This window comes from Megachile rotundata, chromosome 7, assembly GCF_050947335.1.
Source record: "Megachile rotundata isolate GNS110a chromosome 7, iyMegRotu1, whole genome shotgun sequence".
NCBI classification, from domain to species: domain Eukaryota; kingdom Metazoa; phylum Arthropoda; class Insecta; order Hymenoptera; family Megachilidae; genus Megachile; species Megachile rotundata.
In genome coordinates this window covers 8,770,247-8,791,177 of record NC_134989.1, presented here as the reverse complement: position 1 = coordinate 8,791,177, position 20,931 = coordinate 8,770,247, and the positions used below count along the sequence as shown (strand labels likewise).

The following is a 20,931-nucleotide window of genomic DNA, read 5'->3' as shown; positions in this document are numbered from 1 at the left end:
AAATCAAGAGAACACATTTTTTTAATTTCATTTCGTCATCATCATTAGTGTAAGCCGGCTCGCTCGATACTGCTCATTGTTTTGAGAACAGCGGTTAGATTCTCGTGCGGTTTAGGCGCAGAGTGTGTGTGTGTTTGTATGTATGTGTTTTGTGTGTATTTGTGGAGCAGCCATCTATCGACTAACTACTCTTCAAACGCTAATTAAATCTGAATCAATTTTAAGTGAAAGAATTGGAAGAGAATGATTCGATGATTGGTTTACAATATTCTTAAGTTTTTATTACTACTACTAATTTGAAGGGAGATTTCCGTTTTACGTATACAATTATATATGATTTTTTTACTATATCAGGGATGTAGAATGTAGAATGTCACTTTCATGAATTTAGAAATTAAAATATCTTTCATGAACTTAAAAATTTGTTAAGTCCATGTTCTTTCAATTTATGAATCCACAAAACAGAAATTCCCTTCTAACATTTTGATAACCTCACATTTTATGTAATCTAGCATCTAACAGAAACATATACTTCAAATTTGATTTAACAAATAACAAAATGACTAATTTTCTAAGTATGATTTGACATACCCACATAATGGTCAATTTTCAAAATATAATCTGACAAACATAACAAAAGTGATATCACAAGTAACAAGTAGTATAATAAATTTCCAAATTCCATTCACTAAAATGTGAACACTAATATTAACAGTAATCAGTGGTCATCAAATTGTTGATTAGCATTAAATGACACTCAACGTGACATAATTGACTTGAGAATATTATCCATACTGTGTTCTAATGACACTTTAAAAATAGTTACGACTAAGTACTGGTCTAACGTTCAAAAGTATTTAGGAAAAGATAATGAAAAATATAAAAGACGACAGCTGCTCCGTGCGTCCGCAAAATTAGGCCACACATATTGGCCAATCATGCAACGCCAAAAAATTGCAGCGGAACCTTGCTGAAACAAATTAATAGGACGTGTCGAAGTAACAGAAGGCAATTAGTGGATCATTAAATGAATACATAGAGCTGGCAATATAGTACAGTAAATATGAAATGTAATCGAGAGGCGTAAAAGAAAATAAATGGTTCATTATGTTGTAATTAAAATAGAAGCAAGCTAATAAGTTTGAAGAGATCCGCATCAGCCCTCCAGAACCTGTGAATGAAAGTAAACGATGATAAAGTAAAAGGAGTAACTGTTCTAGTGCCCACAATTTTATTTCTTTTTTTTTCTCCATGAAACTAAGAATTTTCACACGCGTGAATCGTGTCCAGAAACAATGCCGTGCCACACTTCCAGAATTCACAAAAATTCTAATTTACAGAATATACATATTTCTAAGACATAAGTGTCTTCAAAACAATAATTATTCAATTACTGTTTTGAAAACAGAAGCTTTGATTACACAAATTTTTATAGTGTAATATGTAAATAAGACTATAATGAAAATGAGAATATTTTTTATAAAAAGCTGAAATTATAAATTTGATTTTATTATAAGGTTTTGAAAATTACTTAGATTTATATGTTGGTATCAGATTTAAGAATATAGTGAAAATAATTCTGCCTGTATGACTTCAATTTAGCAAACTGATAAGAAAGTAATTTCATTCTTAATTATTTATGATTAAATAATATGCAAACAAAACAGCATGGAAAGAATCTTTATGCATTATTAAACTAGTACTTATGAAAATTGAAATTAATATTAAATAATAAAATTGTTATATTTTGTAATATTTACATATTTGAAGTAATGTATTAAATATATAAAAGTAGAATGATACTACATGTCAAATCAGTAATGAGCAGATAAAATGTTTATAAGGGAGAACCTTTTGGAAACTTTGGATTTTTAAACTTTGAAATTTGGACATTAAAAAATTTAGAAATTATACATCTAGAAATCTAGAAGTTTAGGAATCTAGAAATCTAGAAAGCTAGCAAGTGAGAAATTTAGAAAATTAGAAAATTAGATAATTAGAAATATAAAAATGAAAAAATTTAGAAATTTGAAAATTAGCTACCCATAAATGTTGGGACTCATCTCATCTGCCCATCACTGTCTCAAACGATTATTCTTCATCATTAGTTAAAATTTCAAACCTACTATTTTAATCACTACAAAACTGCCATCTTAAAATTGTCTTAACTCCTGAATAACTAAACTACCGATCAAAAAATGTAGTCATAAAAAACCCACAAAAAATTGTCGAACAATAATAAAAAATTATTTGAAATACAAATACAACTGCCATGTTTGCTTGCACATCGTGATAAACTAAAACTACGAACACGATATCACTAAACAGAAAAATAAAATTAGCGAAATATTTGAATACAGAAAAATATTCAGCACTAGTGGCTTAAACTTTATCGACGAATGGTTAATATAAAGTTGTAGTCCTAGGACCAAGCGTGATTATCGCATTAAATAGATCATGCTGCTGTTGCCGATTTATTTTTAAGAAAGATATGTAATATCGTAAATGATGATATCCAATAATATTGCGCCGTAAGTTATGTTTTTTTATTCTTTCCATTTGCAGCTTAGCCGAAGCACGGCCCCTCAACCCACCATTTTGTTGAAAATGTATGCTCAAATCACTTACCAGAAACTATTCTGTTGGCGTCTGCGATCACCCTCTGTCGTTTTTTGTCCTCGTCGTCTAATTCGTCGCGTGACTTTTTGCTCATCGTGTCGGTTACGTGGCATTTGTGTTCAAGAAAATCGGCCATTACGTCCCTTAGTTCTTTCTCGTCGCTTGCGTATTTATCTTTGATGGGGGTCGAGGTTCCGTTGAATACAGTGCCGTTTGTGATTGTGACATGCTGTTTCGCTGTCAAGTGCAGAAAAACGTGGTTTAAACAGCGTGACAGTATTAGGCACATACATCTTTCGAAGCAAACTATTAACCCTTTAACACTCCACGCTTTCAGTGTTGGCGGATGACAACTCTTGAACTTTTTAGATAAGGACTCTTTAACTTTTTTGAAGGTATGTCTCTATTATTAATTGCTAATATTTCTCCATATTTAATCTTAACATAACTCTGTAAATTTAGATGTATAGCTCTGTACAAAATTTGTGAACTGTTTTAACAATTGTATCAATTATTTTTAATTGTATTAAACGCTGTGTCACCATTTGAGTGAAAAGGGTTAAATTTACTATGTCAAATTACAAGTATAACGACAGTGAAAAATTGCAGGTTGTACACCGATGTGCACTCTAGATTTTCCTGGAGAAATTTGCAATGAGGACACTCATGTATAAACTTTTTCTGAGAAAACTGGGTGTAATGTGTGGAAATTTATGGACTCGACATTCAATATTATTCTGAAGTATTCAATACTGTTATATCAATATACAATGTCTGAGTGTGCTATACAATATTCAATACTGCAATAGCAATATTTCCATATTATTATGCAATAGTATTGTATTGGTTCTTTAGGTCATTTTATCAGACATCGTATCTTTCAGTATGATCTCTAGATAAGTTTCTGTAGTTCTTAGACAAACTTAAGATGTCTTTAAACAAATTTAAGAGGTCTACACACTCAATATTATTATGCAATATTATTCCTCTCACATCAACTTCATCCCCAGAAAAGTCTCAGTATTGTTTTATAGTTAGTTTTTACCAATTTCAGAAAAGTTACTAAATTCAATGAATTTTGTTTACTCTGAGCAATTAATTACATCAACTATTAACTACAAACTAAAAAAGACCTAAACGAAAATTATTTTAAATAAAATTTCACGACGTCCAATATTCTTTTACGACATTCCTTTCCTCTAAATTAATTTCTTACATTTGTGTAATTATAAAATAGTTTCAAATACAGCATATGTACAATAAACCGATTACATCAATACGGTGAACGACGTTTCGACGAAATGTTCTTGGATTCCAAATGAAATATATGAATGTGCAATTAGCGGTTATAATACTATGCACACAGATGTTTCAAATGTACAGCGATATTAATAATGTGCGTTCTAAGAAGTGTAAGCAGAGAAATCTCTGAGTTCATATTTTTCTTAGTCATGAAGCGAACTGGAGCCGGCGTGTTATTCACAGAAACAATGATGTGATGTCATATCCGTTATAGTGTCGTAATCAAATGTATTCTTTATATTATACTGAAAGAAATTTGATTTCGGAGATAATATTAAATAAAATTCAGAAATACATACGTGTATCTCGTTTAGTGGCACTAATATTTAGGTCTTCAATTGATCCAGCTCCCTAAAATAATAATAGTTTTTGAAAATACAAGTACATAGTATATACAGTAAATAATATATACAATACAATAATAATAATACATAATGTCACAAATATTTAATATAATACATGATGTCACAAATATTTAATATAATAAATAACACATGACAATGCAAATATATAGTACAATGAACAATAAATAGTGACATAAAATACATAATACAATAAATGATATATGATGACACAAATAATACAATAAATAAATTTGATCATCAAAAAGTATAATTAATAATAAATATTGAGTATTTTAAATCACTTGTTATTGTAAAATAACTCAACTTTGGTGAAGTTTGTTAGGAAAATTGTAAAATTATAAATTTTGTTCATTTACGACTTTTTACCCTCAGGTGAAATTAAAATGTTGTAAGAATTATTTATTATTGAAATAATAATTTTAGTAATTCAATATTTATTAGTAAGAAAAATATGGAAGCATCTCATTAGAGATACAAACCTTAGTTTTGTTAAATTCATCATAATCAGGATCCATTTTCGGATCCATCGTCGCGTCACGGCGAAGAGAAGTATCCCTTGAAGGACCCAGTTCTTCTTTCAATGAATCAAATCCTGGCTGATCTAATCGTACTCTAGCTACTGCTTTCTCTACGTCATCAGTTACTAATTCCACATTGAATATGCATTTCTTTACAATGTCCTCTCGCCCTATTTTGTTCAACGCCTTCTCCAAAGTATTCCCTGTTCAAACGCAAATATATTCAATACAATCATGTGTTCATAAGACAAAAATGAAAAATTCAGTATTTTTATAAAATACATTATACATTAAAATTTAGTATTTTTATAAAATAAAATTGAAAATTCAATGTTTTCATAAAGCAGAAACAAAAATTCAGTGTTCATGAAGATTTTACATAAATAATATTTAAATACTGTAACTGTGTTAATTTTGTTCAGACATGTAATAGTAACTATACTAAATTTTGTTCGAATAAAATTATTATTTCACTACAATTATTATAATGTACAAATTGTTACATTTTTGTACTATAAATTCTGTATTTTTGTATTTATAAATAAACTTTATAATACAAAAATATTTGTGAAGTAAAGATTATAGACAAGTAGTTAGAATAATATTATTAAATTGATATGCATTTCACGTACATTATTAAAGAAACAGTAGTAGCAGTAATTAGTTGTAATAATAATTGCATAATACATAGCTATAATAAGAGTCATCAATAACTGTTTAATATTCCCACGAAGGTTAACGCGCTGGTCATTAAAAATTCATCAGAATTAAACATAATCGGAAAACAAAATTGTCATTCAGTCTGCAAAATATTTCCGTCGATGTTTATACACGCAACTGCGGAATAACTCTGACGCACCGGTTCATTTTTAAACAGCTTTTTATTTAATCCTACAACATCCTCTAATATCGAACGAGGACTTCAACAAATAATTAAAACCATAACTAAAACCAATATCTAATAACTTTCTTAAAAATTTAAAGAAACATTCTACCAAATCCTCAAGGATGAATTTATTGCTAATAGTCCTTGAGCGCTACACACCTGTGCTCATCGAAATCTGACATCTCTGACAAGAGGATCTCCTAAACAGCAACGACAATTCACTGACGTACGTGTTCGTCTCCTCGTTCTGATATTCCTGATACAACGATATGTACATTTTGTCTTGTCAATGAAACAATTCAAACGAAGAAAAATTCGAGACACTACAATCACTTTCACTGTATTGGGCCGGAGCGCACTTCTGTTTGTTTGGACCGATTGCAGAACAGTAAACGATGTGCTACGTGCATTTCTTGCCGTGTGTCAGTGTCATTAGTATTGGCAGAAAAAAGGAGGGGGAAAGGAGTCCATAGGTTTATGTCAGGCATAATAATGCAGGATGAGATCACCGACTACGTTGCTCCTCAGATTCCACGCGTCTTAGTCAAACGTTGATTAATTGGCCTTGCTGAGAAAACAGGTTCCTTTTAAATTTCGCTATCTTACTACATCCGACCTCCTATCGCGGTCTGTTTTGCCAAATTTCAGAAAAAAAAACGATTTAAATAAACATGAATTCATTGATAAACCTGACGCGTAAATTGTGGAGCAACAAAATATTGATAATACAATCGGAGAACTATATATAGATTCGTGGAAGGGAATTGCTAATAATTTGTTTCTTGAAGAAGAGATGAACACGAACGATTAGATCTGACGCATCGAAGGCATGGGAACTTACAGTTAGATGCCTTACAATTATGAGTTAACAATGCCTTTCAACCTATATTTACGATTTTCTTTGTTATCGAATTTAATCGCTTTGCCATGTGAACTGTTCGCTATCTTTCGAGCATGGAATTCTAAATGGAAGACTTCAGCTACTACGTGACTAACGTCGTAACTTTATAAACGAAGCGGTAGATAACTTCATTTCTTTGGTCGATGTAATGCTTGAAATGATTGGACCGTGGAAACAGGCTGTTCTTTGATGTAATCGAGTGTTATGCGTATTAAAATTGTAAATTGGTACAAAATTTAATTCTGTGCACTTCACAAGCACTTCATATAGCTGTGAACACTTTAAAATTTAATTTTGAATACTGCAAAATTTAATTCAGAGGAGTATAAAATTTAATTCACAATAAATAAAATTTAACAATGAAACTACCAAACTGATCAAATGCTCCACAAGTTTCTTATAAGATATACATTTTGTTGAAGTACATTCCTTGAAATCAGCAATGATTTTTATTAAGATAAAGAATATGTACACCAATTTATGTTGCGTCGTTTGTTTATTTATTTTTTAACTTCATCTTTAATTTCAAATTAAGTACACATTGTATGTCGGTTTAGTGTTAATTCTCAATCGGTTCGAATTTAATCTTGAGCTATTCGAGACTCAATTCTGAGTAGTTCAAAATGTGGCTTCGAAAACTATTCGCAAGTTAGTCTGTAAATTAGTCCTACATCTATTTCTGAGTACTACATAATGTAATTTTAAGTAATTCAAAGCTTAACCTAAACACTGCAAAATTTAACTCCGAGTAATCCAAACCCTGATTCCCAGTGAGTCGAAATTAATTTCTGAATTATTCGAAATTTAATTTTGAGTAATTCAAAATGTAGTTTCAGATCGTAAATTAGTCCTAAATCTAATTCTGTGCATTACAAAATTTAATCTGCAAAATTTAACTTTGAGCAATCCAAACCCTGATTCTCAGTGAGTCAAAATTTTGGAACCTAATTCAGAAGCTATCAGTGAATGCAAAATCTAATACTGTGTTAGCTCAAATCTAACCCTAGATACTGATACAATATCTCTTCTTAAACTATACATACTTATATACCAAAACTAATACAACTATATAAAAATAATTCTACTAAACCACAACTCTTCAAAATACGATTTAAATCTAAATCCGTGAGATGACTCTATAATCATAGCTGCACACACTCTTACCTAAGACGCGCAATTAATCACGAAGTTATTGACTTTATACCATGTATCTTTACGTCAAATAACAAACTTGAAAAAAATAAACCTTTAATGCAGATTACCAGCTGTGTTTACAGAATTTAAATGCGTACTTAAAAGCTCCACTTCTGATCAAATACGTACTTAAAAGTCAAAGTAAGAACTTTACAAGAGTAACAAGCTACAAGAGTAACCTTGACAATTATTTCTAAATTAGAATGTATTTGTAATCACCTTAAAAAGTCGACATGTTACTTTGAATTAAAACAAACTAACGTTTTAATTTGTATTATATGATAAACCCTAAAAACTTACCAGTGGCTTTGTTCCCGTTACTCTGCCAGATCTTAAGCATGGCGGCCGCCTGCTGCGCCGGCTTATTAGAATACTCTTGTTTAATCGTCGACACCTCATTCGGTGGGATATTTAATTCCTCTGCAAGTTTCTCCCAGTCCTTGTCCAACAAATTCGCGATGTCTGTCAGTCGTATGGTAGCTCTGTGAATCGCGTCTGGACGACCTGGAGAAACAATTCACAATTTACACGACTCTACGCCATTTTATTAAGTTGAAACTGCTGGACCGATCAAATAGTCGCTACACAAGTTTTTTTATTATAAATTGCGTGATTTATTAATTCTTTGTAGTCGAAGAAGTGTAGAGACTCTTTCGAAGACATTCACCATTAATTTCAATACAATTTAAAATAAATATAGTTTAACTATACATACTAAGCTATACAAACCATACTAAGTGTTATGAATAGAAAGAAATGTATTATACAATAATAACAGCAAATCTAAATACATATGATGTATAAACATAGTGGAACAGATAGTGATAATTGATAATAGAGAAATAGTTTGTATTAATAATAGAGGAATCTTAAAAGAATTCAGCAAACTTAACCCCTTCCCGTGCCATTTATTTATCAGATGTATCAGTCAAGACTATTCAAGGCTGTAACATTAAAACGAACAAAGAAAATTAAAATGTTGTGAGTATTTTATATTCAGGGATCCTTAGTAACGCAACTTATAGTTGGATCTAAATTTCAAAGTTGAGGAGTATTCAAAATTTGAGTAAGGTTTGCCGCATTTGAGCTGTAAGTGCCTCACGAGTGAGATTTGTCAAAGCACAGGAAGAGGTTAATTAAAGACTTTCAAGGTTGCTATCTGGTAAAACAATAATTAAGTCGCCCTGTTCCACTAAGAAAATCATAAGTTAAGGAGTTAAATTATAGTACCAGTTTTGTTGTTAAATTCACATACTTATGCCACCATCGCGCAGGAAGCTGTAGTTCTTCGACAACTCCAGTAAATCTACTTCGGAGATCGCCGGTTCGGGAGAGATCTTCTCCGGCAATAAAATGTGCAACGTGCATATGGGTGTCTGCGGTAATTCGCCCTTGGGAACCTTCGGCTCGCTCATGAACATGATGCGACCCATGGTGTCCGCAGCATCAGGATCCTTTATCCTCGCCGTGAACGGAACTCTATTCTCCTTGAATGCTCTAAACGGTAATTGCAGCTGCTCACCGCTCTTCAATACTGGCACGAGGTTGCCCGAAAATTCCATGTACTGCGTTTTGCCTTCCAAGACCTGTGGGAATAATTTCAGATCCGATACAGAGATTGCAACGATATCGTGACTCTGAGTTACTATAAGTCATGAGAGCCGATGAACTTAATGAGGTTTAACTTGCCATTTCAAGTTACATTTTATTGAGTTAAAAAATTGAAATCTTTCGTTTGTAAATTCTTTATGGCTTCATGGGTTTGCGAATACTTTTTGGGTTTTTGAGATGAGATATATTATGTAATGAAATTATGTGATAAAATTATACATTTCGTTATAAATGTAAATTTATAAATGTACATTTATAAATTACGATACGTGGAATTTCGGGACGTGGAATTATGGCGCATGAAATTTCGGGACGTGGAATTGTGGCGCATGGAATTTCGGGACGTGGAATTATGGCGCGTAGAGTTACAACGCGTCGAATTACGACACGTGGGACTTCGGGACGTGGAATTACAGCGCGTGGAACTATGACGCCTGGAATTATGGCGCGAAAAGTTACAATGCGTGGAATTACGACACGTGGAACTTCGGGACGTGGAATTACAGCGCGTGGAACTATGATGCGTGGAATTGTGGCGCATGCAATTTCGGGACGTGGAATTATGACGCGTAGAGTTACAACGCGTGGAATTACGACACGTGGGACTTCAGGACGTGAAATTACAGCGCGTGGAACTACGACGCGTGGAATTGTGGTGCATGGAATTTCGGGACGTGGAATTATGGCGCGTAGAGTTACAACGCGTGGAATTACAACACGTGGGACTTCGGGACGTGGAATTACGCGTTGTAACTCTACGTGTTATAATTCCACGCGTCATAGTTCCACGCGCTGTAATTCCAGGTCTCGAAGTCCCACGTGTTGTAATTCCACGCGTTGTAACTCTACGCGCCATAATTCCACGTCCCGAAATTGCATGCGCCACAATTCCACGCGTCATAGTTCCACGCGCTGTAATTCCACGTCTCGAAGTCCCACGTGTCGTAATTCGATGCGTTGTAACTCTACGCGCCATAATTCCACGTCCCGAAATTCCATGCGCCATAATTCCACGTCCCGAAATTCCACGTGTCGTAATTTATAAATGTACATTTATAACGAATTTTTTTTAAGGAAAAATGTGTGCAAGTACATTTTTTGAGAAAATTATATTTTTCATGAAATTATATTTCTTAACAAATTTCGAACAATTAACAGTACTTTTGATCCACTTATTATGGAATGAAGTTAACATAGTGATTAACTGTTCATATAATGAATACATCAAGTTTATTTAGTATTCGAATTTATTAAAAAAAAAAGATAGATCAATTTTTTGAAACAGTGCTGTAGAAAAATAATATTCTGAATAAAACTTTATTTAAATTTATATAATGTTTACTTACTTAAATTTGTATAACGTCTACTTATTTATTGTTGTGACTTAAAGTCATATGTGTGCTTTACACTTTTGAGCATTGATGCAGTATCAAGTGATTAATAATCAATACAAAAATAATTGTGCCAATAATATAACAACTAATATATACCAAGATGTAAATAATTTTTGTAAAAGTGTAAACTTACCTCGACATCTCGACTTTTAGCAACTTCCGTGAAATGTTCCTGGTTTTCCAAAGTCTTATCCTCTTTATCATCAGTCATACAGAAGACGCGTAACCTTGCCTCCAGAGGATCTATTCGTTTCGCAAATACTACGAATCTGCGAGATAAAACACATATAATCAAATAACCTGTTACATTTAACCAACATCGTAATCATGCAAATAAACCGTGATTAAATGAATATAAGTATTATATGCACTACTCAAAAGTGTATTAAATTGTATCAAATAGTCTTTGACACTATAATAAAATACCTAATCGAAAGATAAAAAGTCTTACCACGATTTGATGACACAAACATGTAAATTAGTATTCATGGTACATCAATTTGAAACTTAAAATTGATTGTAGAAAAATGATTGTAGAAACGCTTCATCGATATTCTTAAAATAAATTCTTGAAAATTGGGTGATTCAGAGGTCGTTTCAATGTCAAATCAGTCATATTATATTAATAATATCGATGAAATGTTTGTATAGGTCATTTCTATTAAAGCTCAAACCTGATATGCCACTTGTATTTTGCAATACTATTGTATCATCAGATTGTTATAAGCTCTTTGTGTTTCGATTGTTATTCTGCGATAATCTAATACTATTTTTGTAAGAATTTTAATTGTAATATTCTATGGAACTGAATGCAGAAGTTATGTTGCTATTAATTTTTACTATGTTAAAGAAGAGTTCTATGCAAGCTAAATACTGATTCTTTGATCGAGTGTTGATATTTTTTATTCGATGACGATCTGGTGAAGGAAATTGAGAGGGTAATTTTTACAAATTTATATTTCTAAGAGCATAGAAATTAGGATTTTTTAAATTTAGGAATTAAGAACTTTGAGAACTCGAGAATCATTAAATTTCAAGGTTTGGGGATTTGAAAATTTGTCAATTTTGGGATTTTTGTTAATTTAGGGGGTTGGAAATTTGAGAATTTAGGGGTCTGGAAATTTGAGAATTTAGGGATTTGAAGATTTGCCAATTTAAGGATTTGAAAATTTGTCAATTTTGGGATTTTTGTTAATTTAGGGGGTTGGAAATTTCAGAATTTAGGGGTCTGGAAATTTCAGAATTTAGGGATCTAGAAATTTGAGAATTTAAGGATTTGAAAATTTGTCAATTTAAAAATATTTGCTAATTTAGGGGGTTGCAGATTTGAGAATTTAGAAATTTGAAGATTTGCCAATTTAAGGATTTGAAACTTTGTCAATTTGGGGATATTTACTAATTTAGGGAGATGGAAATTTGAGAATTTAAGGATCTAGAAATTTGAGAATTTAAGGATTTGAAAATTTGTCAATTTAGGAATATTTGTTAATTTAGGGGGAAATTTGAGAATTTAAGCATCTTGAAATTTGAGGATTTAGGAATATTTGTTAATTTAGGGGGAAATTTGAGAATTTAAGCATCTTGAAATTTGAGAATTTAGGAAATTGAAAATTTGCCAATTAAAGGATTTGAAAATTTGTCAATTTAGGAATTTGAAAATTTGTCAATTTAGGAATTTGAAAATTTGTCAATTTAGGAATTTGAAAATTTACTAATTTAATAATTTGGCAATTTTCCAATTTAAAAATTTGAAAAGTTGCCAATTTAAAGGTTTAAGAATTTTGGAATTGCAAAATTAAGGAATGTGGGGATTTTAAAACTTGAAGAGTTAGGAATTTGTCAATTTAACCATTTGAAAAATTGAACCATATAACATATCTGTCATATTATCAACAAATGACATAATTTATTTGCTATAAATATCACCTCACCTGACCGTCATCGAGTTACCTTTCATTATGATACATTTCATATAGGGCTGAATTAAGTTTTTCTGAGGCTTTGTCTATAAAATATCCTTCTATCAAATATTAGTCATTTAACTATAAAAGATCTTTCACTAAAAAGTGAATAGTAAAAACTAATAAATTATACTAAGACTTCATAAGTCTTCCAAACTAGAATTTAATTTTAAATAATATTTACTACACTAAACAAAACTTGATGAATTCTTCTGTATAAACACAAGATACCCTCAGTTCTAAAAATTTACCAAAACAATTCTTTAAAATTTATTTCAACAGTCAATTTCTGACTACTTCAGGAGACCACTAAAATTGAATGTGAATATAAAATTGAATCTTCAAATAAAATTTGCTATAATTTCCAATATAAAATAGGACCAGTATAATTTACAGGACCTCCCTTTCTATCTGATTTCAGCCCATTTCACCTTAATCCAACCCCAGTTTTATTTGTAGTACTAAACTGGATTTAAACCCAGTTGTAATTCTAATAACAAACATTAATAAATAAAAAAATCGTACTTAGCCATAAACGGTACATGTGTCGCGTGTGTGTACAGTTCCGTAGCCATTTTCGTGGCTTCGGAGATATTCCGACAATCCATTAACCAGAAGCGAGCGGATACAGTGGTGGTAAAGGAAACGCAATCTTTGACGAACGTCAGCGGCGTTGAACCTGTTACATCCTCCCAGACTGCCCGAGACTGACCCCCTGAACGACATACATACCAAGTCCAATAACATTATTAAAATATGTCCGTGCTGCGTATGGAGAATCGGCAGAAGTGAACTGTGTGGGACATTATTCCGATGCGACCGAGATTAATTACAATTTCAAGCTTCAAGCCCGGTATTGCCCTTTGATCGTTGAAAATTTCATTCACTTTTGTGATGGAACGTGATGGGCTGATTTGGTGCCCTACGAAGAACTTGTGGACACTGATGGCGTAAATGTGAGAGAGATATTAAGTTTTATTGAAATTTAGTTTTGAAAGATTTGGAAATTTGAAGAGATGGATGTTTGGTTGTTAGAGTTTTTGGTAATTGGAAATTTAGGTAGGTGGACATTTGGAAATCTGGAATATGAAGATCTTGGGAAGAAAGATTTAGAAATTTGGAATTTTCGAAAATTAGAAATTTTTGAAATTTTGAAACTGAAATTTTGAAATTTTGAAATTTTGAAATTTTGAAATTTTGAAACTTTGAAACTTTGAAACTTTGAAATTTTGAAACTCAGAAATTTTGAAATTTTGAAACTCAGAAATTTTTTAATCTTGATATTTTGGAAACTTAGAATTTTTGAACTTTTGACATTACTGATACTTCGAAATTTCGCAATTTTGAAAATTTGGAAATTTGGAAATACTGAGAATTTTGGAAATTTTGAAATTTGTGCAATTTTGGGAATTTTGGAAATTTTGCAATTTCGGAAATTTTGTAATTCTGCAATTCTGCAATTCTGCAATTCTGCAGTTTTGCAATGTTGAAATTTTGAAATTGTGGGAATTTTGGAAATTATTGAAATTTTGGGAATTTTGGAGATTTTGAAATTCTGAAAATTTTGAAATTTTGGAAATGTTGAAATTTTGGGAAGCTTGGAAATGTTGAAATTTTTGCAATTTTGCAATTATGGGAATTTTGCAATTTTTGGGAATTTTGGAAATTTTGCAATTCTGAAATTTTTAAATTTGTATATTTCGGAAATTTTTTAATTTTGCAAATTTAGAATTTTTGCAATCTTAAAGTTTCAAAAATTTTGAAATTTATAAAATTGAAAATTTGGAAATTCAGAAATTACAATCAAATTTCCAAATTCAAACAGAAATTTTAACTTTTCAAATTTTATAGTTTTTCCACAAAAATAAAATTAGCCATCAGTGTCCTTCGTCCTCGTCCATCACCCACTAAAACCAAATAAAACGAAAATAAAATTGAAAGCTCATAAAAGCTGTATAAGAGCATTACTAGCTGAAAGTACAATCAAAGGACTTAAACATTGGAGTTAAAAATATAACATATTAAAAAAGATCATCCTTGACTCATTTCTTGTATCTTATCGTTAACCTTGTACGAATTTGAATTCATTTAGTTAATAATCTTTGTAACATACGCATGAGCCGGGCTCAAAGTATCAATCAACGCGATGAAAACAATAATATTAATCAATACTGTCATGTTTTAAAGAAATTGATTTGAGAAAATGCAGAATTTAGTTTATTTAGTGCTGCTACAGAAGATAATTCGTAAGAAAATAGAACTTGGATATCGTTGTTATGAGATTGTGGATATTTATGACATATAAAAGTGCATGAAACATGTGTTGATTATGTTGGAGATAAGAAATCAATGTAATATGTTTGTTGTTCAAATAAAATTATATATATGGAAAATTCTTTTATGAAAGACATTTGTATGTTTACAATCTGATAGTAGAATAAGTTGCACTATTTTTGCAATTTTGGGAATTTTCAAATTTGGATATTTGGGAAATTTGAAGATTTTGCAATTTTGAAATTTTTAAACTTAGAAATTTTTAAATTTGGAAATTTTGCAATCTTGGAATTTTGGAAATTTTGGGAATTTGGGAAATTTTGCAATTTTGAAACTTAAAAATTTTTAAATTTCGAAATTTGAAAATTTTACATTTTTGAAATGTTGGAAATTTTGACATTTTTGAATTTTTTAAATGTAATTTTGAATTTTGGAAATTTTGCAAATTTGAAATTTTGGGAATTTTTGAAATTGTGCAAATTTGCAATTTTGCCATTTTGGAAATTTTGCAATTTTAAATTTATGAAATTTTGGGAATTCTAAGAATTTTTAATTTTCGAAATTTTGGGAATTCTGGGAATTTTGGAAACTTTGCAATTTTGGAAATTTTGAAATTCTGAAATTTTTTGGCACTACAGTAATTTATTTATTTTATTACCTATTCTTGTAATATTCTTCAAAGAATATTATTATACTTGTATACTTATTAATAATAGTATCTATTTTATGTTTCACCCCTCATTTATTCATATTTCTATTTTACTTTCATTTCAAAGATGTGTATCTACCTATATCATTAAAAACTCATGACAATCTAAAGAGGTACTTAAGTTGTCCTCAGTAGATCATTTCAAATGTAAATATAAAAATTCATATCAGCTAACAATAATAAATACAGCACCATCTTGTGTAACAGCACAAATTAAAACACAAAAGTAAAATCTAAATAGCTTTCCACATCATCGTCAGAAAAAGGTCGCTGAAATTTGTACTTAATATCGGTCACCACAGGTGCGTGGATGTCAAGTGCTGTATCGTGTATGTGAGTAATGTAAAAGAAAATACACGCTGATTGAATGATAATGCTTGCCAAAAGGAAATGAAAAGCGTCATTCATCAAAAAATCGCGCTGAAAGCAAACGCGCGTGAATATGCGTATAATGATAGATAAGCGTCAAATAAACAGAATGGGTGTGAAAGAAATGTAATAAAAACGCGGCGCAATGCATGTCGAAAACATATCTTCCTGTTTTATGTCGTACAGAATATTTTTTTAATTTCGATACATTCAAATATGTTCCACGCTTCGAAAAGAATATTATAAAAATAAAATAAAAAGTGTACATTTTAGACTTTCAAGAAAAAGGGGGGTGGAAAAGGAAACAGCTGTAACAAATAATAACATTAAAAGTATGATAATAAATGTCAGTCTTTGTATCGGTAACGTGTCGTATGATACATATTGTAACAATCTAAAAATACATATATCTCGGGAACACAATTTTATAGAATTGATAAATTACAAGCCTAATTTATCGAAGCGGTTACCAGTCAAACGAATGTGCTGAAACAAAAACTTTGAAGTTAACGCTTACAATGAGCTAGGTAGTAAAATTTTATCTACGTTAATTAATAATCCATACCTAAATGACTCAATCCTAACAATATGCAAGCATTAACAATGAATCACAACAAGATATGTATACAACAATAGTACTCAACGAAATGTTTCTATGAAACATGCAGCTACCATCTCCCCTTTAAATCTCTATCCGAAGGTCTCCGGGACATGTGACCTAATTTACTTTCTTCATGGTGTTACTTCTTAAGCCTCAAAACATCTTGGAAACATCGATATACTAAACGTACAATGTAGATGCTAGTCGGTTAGTCTAACACTGAAACATTACTTCTGGCAGTGCGTACAAACTATAGTTGTATGTGAGTTATGATGCAAGTGTTCTGACGCGACACAAACAGGTATACAGGGTGCCTGAAAGAAAATCTTCATCGTCAGTACTGTGAATTATGACGTGAGGGAATAGGGTAGTTAGCTACTATTTTACAATTTGGAATTTGTTATGGAGTTGATTCTAGTGATTTTAGTGAGCTAGGAATTTGGGAAGTTGAAGATTTGGGGATTTGGGGATGTGGGAATTGAGGAATATGGAAAATTGGTAATATTGGAATTTAGAGATTTGGGAATATGAGAATTATGGGATTTAGAAATCTGGGGAGTTGGGAATTTCTTAATTTGGAGATTTAGGGATTTAGAAATATGAGAATTTGGAAATTTAGGGATTTGGAAGTGTGGGGAATTGGGGATTTAGGGATTTGGGAATTTGGAAGTGTGGGAAATTGGGGATTTAGGGACCTAGGGATTTGGGAATTTGGAAATATGAGAATTTGGAGATATAGGGATTTGGAAGTGTGAGAAATTGGGGATTTAGGGATCTAGGGATTTGGGAATTTGGAAGTGTGGGAAATTGGAGATGTAGAGATCTAGGGATTTGGGAATTTGGAAATGTGAGAATTTGGAGATTTAGGGATTTGGAAGTGTGAGGAATTGGGGATTTAGGGATCTAGGGATTTGGCAATTTGGAAATATGAGAATTTGAAGATTTAGGGATTTAGAAATGTGAGAATTTGGAGATTTAGGGATTTGGAAGTGTGAGGAATTGGGGATTTAGGGATCTAGGGATTTGGGAATTTGGAAGTGTAAGAAATTGGGGATTTAGGGATCTAGAGATTTGGGAATTTGGGAATTCGAGAATTTGGAGATTTAGGGATTTGGAAGTGTGAGAATTTGGAGATTTAGGGATTTAGAAATGTGAGAATTTGGAGATTGAGTGATTTGGAAATGTGAGAAATTTGGAAATTTGGAAATTTGTCAATTTGGGATTTGGGGATTTAGAAATATGAGAATTTGGAAATTTGTGGATTTGGACATTGGGAGATTTAGGAATTTGGAGATTTTGTGATTTAGAAATACAGAAAATTGGGGATTTAGGATTTGAGAATTTGAAAATCTACGAATTTGGTTATTTATATTTTCACTAAATACTGTCCAAAAGTTTCCTACGTTACAACTCACCCAACTTTAAAATTTAATATTTAAACCTCTAATTTTTAATAATCTCTCCAATCTCTAATTTTTAACAACTTTTGTCTAATCTCTAATTTTGAATAACTTTCCTAATTTTTAATATCCACACAATATCCCAAATTGCAAAACAGTAAAATAACATATCAACTTCCTATGCCACATGAAACACACAGTTCTCACGATGCACATTTTTTGAAAGCCCCTGTATACTGAACGTAGTCCCGACGACCTGAGAACAGACGAAGATGCCTACCGTCCCGCGCCATGCCTACTAAACTACAAATTGATTTTCGAATGCGTAAGAAGTCTGATAAGAGCATGTATATATATGTACACCAAAGGTGTTGCTGCGTAACAATTTTAGCGCTTATCGGTAAGAGATTCTCCAGTAAGACGGTACGCTGCTCTACAATATTACGTGCAAGCATATATTACCAGTTATGCTACACAGGAGTCTCAACGTTGGCGCGTCTCCAGAATATTGATTGATCATCCCCTTGTTGGCTGCCTGCGGCACCGGTATGGTTAAAGTTATCGGCTTATGGAATTTTCTTCGTCTTGGTTCCACGGTTACGATCGGTGATACTGCTACTCGGTTACCAAGTAGTTTGGCTACTAGGTCTGCTGGGATTGGATGTGCCTAAACAGATATAGTTCCTTATGTTGCATTTTCGATTGACAATAAGAGCTCACATCTTTTTATATGTATAAGTTGACATACTAGTACAAACAAATATGGGGTATCATTTTGAGTATCCTTATGTTAAGTGCATTTGACTGGCAAAATAAAAAGGTGTGAACCTCACATCATTTTATACGTACATACAAGTTGATATACAAGTACAGAAGAATATGGAGTATGATTTTCAGTATCCTTATGTTAAGTGCATTTGATTGGCAAAATAAAAAGATGTAAGTTTCACATCATTTTATATATACATACAAGTTGACATACAAGTACAGAAAAATATGGAGTATGATTTTCAGTATTCTTATATTAAGTGCATTTGATTGGCAAAATAAAAGGATGTACTCTTCACATCATTTTATATGTACATACAAGTTGACATATTAGTATAGAAAAATATAGGGTATTAATTTGAAGCTTGAAACATAGTAAAAAGTCTGTGTGAATCTTCTTGTTATATTCTTGAGATAAAATGGATGACTACTTGTTAAAATAGTGTCTGGCTATGTAAGGTTGTTGTGTATGAAACTGATTGGAAAAATAGCAAGATGTGATAACATAAAGGTAAAGAAAAATAGCACATTAGTTTTAAGTTTGCAGCATAATGAAAAGATTGTATGAACACCTTCTTAATGTTCTTGAGATAAAATGGCTGACTAGTTGGTAAGGAACTGTCTTATTGCGTTAGGTAGCATATGAAACTAATTGACAAAATAGAAAGATGTGATGACATAGAAGTACAGTAACATATGACAATTCAGTTTGAAGCTTGAAGTAAAATAAAAAGACTGTATGAACCCTCTGTTAATATTCTTGAAATAAAATGGCTGACTAAGAACCTGTCTTACTGCGTTAGGTATGTATGTATGTTGTATATGAAAGTGATTTGGGAAATAGAAAGACTTGATGACATAAAAGTATCATCAAATAACACATTATATCAATTTGAAGCTTAAAGTTTAGTCAAAATGACTATATACAGGCTTCACTAATATCTCAAATATACAATGAGTAATATTTCAAAAACAAAATGGCTGGAAGTTAAACGATTACAACTGTAAAATCTTACACATGTGGATGACATAAAATTACCATAAACTAGCACTCGTGTTATATCAATGTAAAGTTTAATATCAATATAATGTTTGTTGAAATATGTGGAAAGTATGATATGAAAGAAAGTAGCAGCAATCGAAAAGTATTATTAAATATACATACCTGAAGACCAACTCTGATCTTTTTAGTGAGAGCTGCCGGTGGAAAGACGGCCTGAACTTGTGGAACCGCGGATGAAGAAACTGTACCACCTTCGGGACCAACTGCATGAACTTCTTGTCTAATACGCGACACTACTGCGAAATAATGTGGAAAGTCTGCAGTGAGTATCCTTACGATCCGAGAAGTTTGGAGATCCTCGAGCTGGCTTAATTCTGAAAACATAGTTGTATGTCGTTCGTGAATATGTGTGAATAATTCATTACGTATATGCTGTTATATGCTAATGTAATTTCAAGTTATTAAAGTTTCTTACAAACTATAAATTTAATATCTTTGCAATATCCATTTCAATGAATATTTATATTTACGTTTGCAAGGACCTTATCATATTGTAAGGTTTTATACTGATACGTGCATACTGATACTATACTTGTATGATTGATACAATAAACTTATGATACCGATAATATACTTGTAATACTGATAAGATGCATTTATGATGTTGATTATAAGCTTGTAAGACTATTATAATAAATTTATGATACTGACAATACTTTTGTAATATTGATATAATAATTTTATGATATTGATAATATACTTGTAATACTAATGTGATGTGATATAAATTTATAATACTGATAATAATATTGTAAGATTAATATAACAAACTTATGACACTGATAGTAGATTTGTAATATTATAAACTTGTAATACTGATAATACTCTTGCAAGATTGATATAACAAACTTATGATCCTCATAATAAACTTGTAATACTAATATAATAAATTTATGATACTGACAACAAACTTGTACTACTGATATAACAATTTTATGATACAGATAATAAACTTTAATAAATAAAGAAATGGTAAAGAATTAAAAATGATTATAC

General features: G+C 31.3%; 1 protein-coding gene and 1 long non-coding RNA gene across 29 annotated transcripts in view; both read right to left on the bottom strand.

Moving 5' to 3' along the window:
- The window catches only part of LOC100874737 (uncharacterized), a 138,090-nt gene that overhangs the window by 29,083 nt on the left and 88,076 nt on the right, over nucleotides 1-20,931 (bottom strand). For 21 of the 28 annotated variants that reach the window (XM_076533342.1, XM_076533350.1, XM_076533344.1 and 18 more), the window contains 9 exons: nucleotides 20,038-20,249; nucleotides 18,567-18,771; nucleotides 13,277-13,475; nucleotides 10,924-11,059; nucleotides 9,041-9,371; nucleotides 8,086-8,289; nucleotides 4,766-5,007; nucleotides 4,221-4,272; nucleotides 2,629-2,856 (listed from right to left, as the gene is read on the bottom strand). In XM_076533342.1, the coding sequence (XP_076389457.1) occupies nucleotides 2,629-2,856; nucleotides 4,221-4,272; nucleotides 4,766-5,007; nucleotides 8,086-8,289; nucleotides 9,041-9,371; nucleotides 10,924-11,059; nucleotides 13,277-13,475; nucleotides 18,567-18,771; nucleotides 20,038-20,249 (1,809 nt within the window). The remainder of the gene's footprint in view (nucleotides 1-2,628; nucleotides 2,857-4,220; nucleotides 4,273-4,765; nucleotides 5,008-8,085; nucleotides 8,290-9,040; nucleotides 9,372-10,923; nucleotides 11,060-13,276; nucleotides 13,476-18,566; nucleotides 18,772-20,037; nucleotides 20,250-20,931) is intronic. The other 7 variants (XM_076533364.1, XM_076533363.1, XM_076533340.1 and 4 more) reach the window with 1 other exon arrangement.
- LOC143264766 (uncharacterized) lies at nucleotides 16,734-18,558 on the bottom strand. Its single transcript, XR_013038695.1, has 2 exons — nucleotides 18,303-18,558; nucleotides 16,734-17,018 (listed from the first exon to the last, which is right to left on the bottom strand). It is a non-coding gene; the product is annotated as an uncharacterized LOC143264766 (long non-coding RNA).